A 5964-nucleotide genomic window follows, 5' to 3' on the forward strand; every position below is an offset into this window, starting at 1 on the left:
GTCACAGCATGAAGTTATGGGAAAGAGTAGTGGAAGCTAGGCTAAGGAGGGACATGATGGTTAGTGATCAGCAGTATGGTTTCATGCCAGGAAAGAGCACTACAGATGCGATGTTTGCTCTGAGAGTGTTGATGGAGAAGTACAGAGAATGTCAGAAGGAGTTGCATTGTGTTTTTGTAAATGTAGAGAAAGCATATGACAGGGTGCCTAGAGAGGAGCTGTGGTATTGTATGAGGAAGTCAGGAGTGTCAGAGAAGTATGTAAGAGTGGTACAGGATATGTATGAGGGTAGTGTGACAGCAGTGAGGTCTGCGGTGGGAGTGATGGATGCGTTTAAGGTGGAGGTGGGGTTACATCAAGGATCAGCTCTGAGCCCTTTCTTATTTGCAATGGTGATGGACAGGTTGACAGACGAGATCAGACAGGAGTCCCCATGGACTATGATGTTTGTAGATAACATTGTGATCTGTAATGAGAGTAGGGAACAGGTGGAGGAGACCCTGGAGAGATGGAGATATGCTCTAGAGAGAAGAGGAATGAAGGTCAGCAGGACTAAGACAGAATACATGTGTGTGAATGAGAGGGAGGATAGAGGGATGGTGAGGATGCAAGGAGTAGAGGTGGCGAAGGTGGGTGAGTTTAAATACTTGGGGTCAATAGTTCAGAGTAACGGTGAGTGTGGAAGAGAGGTGAAGAAGAGAGTACAGGCAGGGTGGAGTGGGTGGAGAAAAGTGTCAGGAGTGATTTGTGACAGACGAGTACCTGCAAGAGTGAAAGGGAAGGTCTACAAGAGGGAAGTTAGACCAGCTATGTTATATGGGTTGGAGACAATGGCATTGACAAAAAGGCAGGCGTTTGAGCTGGATGTGGCAGAGTTAAAGATGTTAAGATTTGCACTGGGTGTGACGAGGGTGGACAGGATTAGGAATAAGTATATTAGAGGGTCAGCCCAGGTTGGAAGGTTTGGAGACAAAGCCAGAGAGGCAAGATTACGTTGGTTTGGACATGTGCTGAGGATGGATGTTTAGTATATTGGGAAAAAGATGCTAAGGATGAAGCTACCAGATAAAAGGAAAAGAGGAAGGCCTAAGATAAGGTTTATGGATGTGGTGAGAGAGGACATGCAGGTGGTTGGTGTGACAGAGCAAGATGCATTGGACAGGAAGAAATGGAAACAGGTGATCCGCTGCGGTGACCCCTAACGGGAACAGCAGAAAGAAGATGATGATTGGTACTATACTCAACTGTTGAGAGGTATGTTCTTGATGGCTCATAGAGTTGTGCTGGGCTAATTATCCTTGTGGGCTCTTTTAACTCTAACTAATTATCCCATGTGAAAATCAAATCTTATACCTTGTGCCTTTAAGGGAAGCACCGTAATCATTTTGCCAACCTCGCACAACTTCAATGTTTGAATAACGACTAAGACGTTCGCTTGTGTTGTGATATTAACAATGACAAGTAGGTGGCAGTAAGTGCATTTTTCTGAGATGGGGTGGGGGTAGTTTTCCGTTGGCAGGGAAGGTTGATGCAGACCTTTTTGTTTCACTCTGCAATGTGCCGCTGTCACTGTGCTGCACTGCAGGCGCACAAGTAGATGGCCGAGGTGTTTATCTTACTGATTATCAGCTGAAACACACTGCTTGTTCGAGATGCCTTGATATCATCAGATGTATAGCTGGTGGCATCCCCTTGCCCCACTGATGAGTAAAGGAGTTCAGGACCCTGTCCTGTGTACTGACGGTACCAGTACATCCAGGGATACTTCTGGTCATTTAAAGTGCAGTTCAGTGTCACATCTGTTCCCGGCCATGCGACTACAAAACGGTTTTGCTCCACAAATGAAGTCTCTCCACCTATAAAACACACATGAAATCAAATCAGAATAAAGCTTTCCAGATACATGCGTTTGCATTATGTAATAACAATATCTTCAGGACACACAATACTGCAGCTGCGCGAAGAGTCAGTAACTTTGAAATAAATTAATTTAAGGGAATGAGGACCATTCCGAATGCATTTTACACAAGCAATGTATTGTGCCAAGAGGGGACAGAAATTTGGAATCTATTAACACTTTTACATTGTCGTCTCTCGCACTTGCTCATAACGTTGTGCCTCTCAGTTAATTATAGGCTAATTATTTTTAAACTTTTCTGAGTTACCAGCATTATTTAAAAACAATATTTCTATTTCCAACCAAATTGTATACAGACGTGTTATTTTAAACAGTTATCAACATCCTCTTGGGCTTGTAAGAGGCAGTTCGAGTACCTAAATTCCTGGCTGCACTCTTGTTTTCTGTTTCGCTCTATCTATCAAGCTTCTGTTCCTTTTAAAACGCTACAGAAGAACCATCTTACAAATGAGTCTTTTACTTCTGGCTTCAGGAGATAGCGGACATTACCTGAGAACAGCAGAGTCATTAATGAAATAAAATGTAATTGATGTAGCATCTCAGATGTGCAGTGTTTTCAGTTCTTTCCTTTAGTGAGCAGTGGGGATGCACTCATTTGGATGCTATTTTATATATAATACGTCATGCTTGCGTCAATATGTCAATTTACTGATGGTGTTAAAGTACTTTTGGCTTATTAACAGTTTGTGAAATTAGAAGTAAAATCAGTTTGCTTTGCTTTGTCCATGCTAATCTCACTATAATTCGTCACTTATTTGAAAAGTTGTTTGTAATACGCCGACTACATTAAATGGATTGAGTACTGCATATCCAGTCACTCATCCAAAGCACATATTTGTATAAAACCGGTGTTTACACGTCGTAAGTATTCTTTCTTCCAGTTAATAAACATTAAAGCCCATTGCTCTGCCCAACCATGCATTTCAACTGCATCTCATTATTTGGAACTTTTCTCATTTTGAATCATAAAAATTATGTGTTCCATGCCATCCTGTATTAAGACACTATTACACATTTATCATTAGTTTGTGTGTGTGTGTGTGTGTGTGTGTGTGGTTAACAGGTATCTTTGGTAAACATTATTGAATTGTATCAATTTATCATACATATTTATCAAAATAAAAATATATATAGACAGATATGGAGGAAACAAATAGGGTCAAATTTGCTTTTAGTTAACATATGTTTAGTAAGCACGCTTTGGTTTGGTAAGGTTCATAGGTAAGTACTAGCTTTTCTTGTTGGTCATTTTAAGCTTAACCAGTTTCCCTTAAATGTAAGAATCACATGCTGGTATCAGGTAAACACCTTAACTATTATGATAACCACCAACCTCCATGGATAAATAGAAAGATAGCTATAACTCTAAATCTAAATTTAAATATATATGCAGCCTACTTCATTTTGATAAACAAAACATTTTCACATATCATATAAGTAACATACACTTTCAATCAGATGCTGTCATCAGGAATCTAGGCACTCTAGTTGATAATTCCTTATCATTTGGCCATCATGTTTCAGCAATCAGGAATTTGTAACAATATATATATATATATATTTATATATATATATATATATATATATATATATATATTTATATAAAACACAAACCTTGTGAAAATGAAGGAAAGCAGCAGGTACTTGTTTCACAGCAAAAAATAATCGCTATAACTCCAGCAGTATTCAGCGAAATAAGAATTTAATTCCAGCAGTGAAATATTCACAATCTTCCAGCAAAAACTGATTAAAAACAGTAGTGAATTATCCACATAACAGCAAAATAACTTATTTAATGAAAGCACTTAAATACCTTATTTTGCTGTATGTGAATATTTCACTACTGTTTTTGATTAATTTTTGCTGGAAGATTGTAAATATTTCACTGCTGGAATTAAATCACTATTTTGCTGAATGCTGCTGGAGTTATATAGATTATTTTTTGCTGTGAAACAAGTACCTACTGCTTTCCTTCATTTCCACAAGGTTTGTGTTTTTTATAAGTTTCACTGAACTTTGAGACAAAGTGTTTAATATATATATATATATATATATATATATATATATATATATATATATATATATATATATATATATATATATATATATATATATATATATATATATATATATATATATATATATATACTGGTGGTGGTGCGGTAGCATTGCCTCACAGTTAGCATTGCCCAGTTCAATTCCCAGTTAGAGCGTCTTCTGTGTGGCGTCATGCGTGAATGGGCATTCCTTCGTTGAAGGTTGTGCGTTAGGCCCGGCAAGCCAGCACATCAAAATCTACTGCCAATCATTAGCGGACTGGAGTTCTGCTGTGGCGACCCCTAACCGGGAAAAGCCAAAAGAAAGAAACAAATATATATATATATATATATATATATATATATATATATATATATATATATATATGTGTGTGTGTGTGTGTGTGTGTGTGTGTATATATGTACTATCTATATATTTATATATACATACACAAGCACACAAGCACATACACAATTTTTTGTGAAAATGGAAGTACTTATATTTGGTGAAAAAATGCTAAAAGACATTTGCAGTATGAATGACGTGAAATTACAATACTGACGTAAGACTCAGAAAGTGAAAACAAGGGTTGTGTATTCACTATGTTTGTAAAATATCACTGAAACTGTTGACTAAATAAATGTCAACAAATTAGCTGTCTTTGTGATTCTTAAGGGATGTTAGTAAGTCACCTTTTACCATTCTGCTGCTGAGTTCCTTCTGTCCACATTTATGCCATTACTTTTCATATGAAGTTATCTGCAACCCTCTAAAACCATAAAGAACCATGAGGGGTTGTAAGGGAATGATTTTTCTAAATCTGAAAAAAAATTATATGCACACTGTTCAAAAAGGGGGTAAATAAGCATTTCTGAAAATGGGCAGGATGCCAGCTGTATTATAGTGACAGGTTTCTGTAGGTTTTAATATGTGGCCAGGACAACAGTTACAGAGTTCATTCATAAAATTAATCTTCAGGAAGCAGCACATAGAAAACTATTAAAATATATGCTTTTGAGCAAGTTAATGACTGATGTGAAAAAAAATGCATAGGTTTAAAGTGAAATATGGCTTTGAGCATAGAGCAGGGGGGTAAATCACTATATGTGACTCACATGACTTAATTCCTATCTATGACCCAGATGATGCAATACCTAACTATGACCCAAGTGACTTAATTCCTGTCTATGATCCAGATGATGTAATTCCTATCTGTGGCTCAGATTGCTTAATTCCTAACTATGGCCTGGATGACTTAATTTCTGTCTATGACCCAGATGACTTAATTTGTATCTATGTCCAGATTCCTGTCTATGGCCCAGATTGCTTCATTTTTATCTATGACCACATGACTTAATGCTTGTTTGTGACCCAGATGACTTGGGACAGATTACAGATATTAGGAACATGAGTTCATACCTCTCAACCTCTTAGAGCAAGAAATCTGGACAACGCTATAAATAAAAGTGGGGCAAAGGTCTAGAAATAGGGGCAGTTTTTAGATATCATTAACAAATGTGGATAGATCTGGAACAGACAGTTCTACAAAAGGTAGCACTTGCATTACAAATCCAATACCCCACTCAGGTATCATCGAAAAACTCATCAGCTTGAATGTAAACCCATACATCACAAGATGGGTTGCAAACTAGCTAATAACACAGAACCCACAGGTCAGAGTTAGTGGAGCCATGTCAGAAGCCAAAAAGGCCTGTCTGGTGGTGCCCACTCCGCTCAGTCCTCCACCTGGGTTCACTCTCTACTTTTCTGACTTACAAGCAACACAGGGAGGGCAGGAGACAAAGTTTGACAATGACTGCAGCAACTGGCAAACATAAAAAATACACATCTGACACAGATATCTGACACAGATATCAAGAGAAGGATAACTGCGGGAAATGGATAACTGGTGCCAGAGCCATGGCCTGAAAGCAAAAAAAAAAATGTTGTCAAAATGCCTTTGGGAAAAACAAAATAACCCTAGATATCCAGATGAATGCAACTCCACT

The 5964-nt window shown here is 37.8% G+C and overlaps 1 gene segment (V, D, J or C); it reads right to left on the reverse strand.

Moving 5' to 3' along the window:
- Nucleotides 1-1566: 1566 nt before the first annotated feature.
- Nucleotides 1567-2491, reverse strand: LOC122808208. The segment is given in 2 exon segments: nucleotides 1567-1856; nucleotides 2408-2491. Coding segments are annotated over 2 exon segments (339 nt in total).
- Nucleotides 2492-5964: the final 3473 nt, after the last annotated feature.

The sequence above is a fragment of the Protopterus annectens genome, chromosome 8.part0, assembly GCF_019279795.1.
Source record: "Protopterus annectens isolate FY-2018-M chromosome 8.part0, PAN1.0, whole genome shotgun sequence".
Classification (NCBI taxonomy): Eukaryota; Metazoa; Chordata; order Ceratodontiformes; family Protopteridae; genus Protopterus; species Protopterus annectens.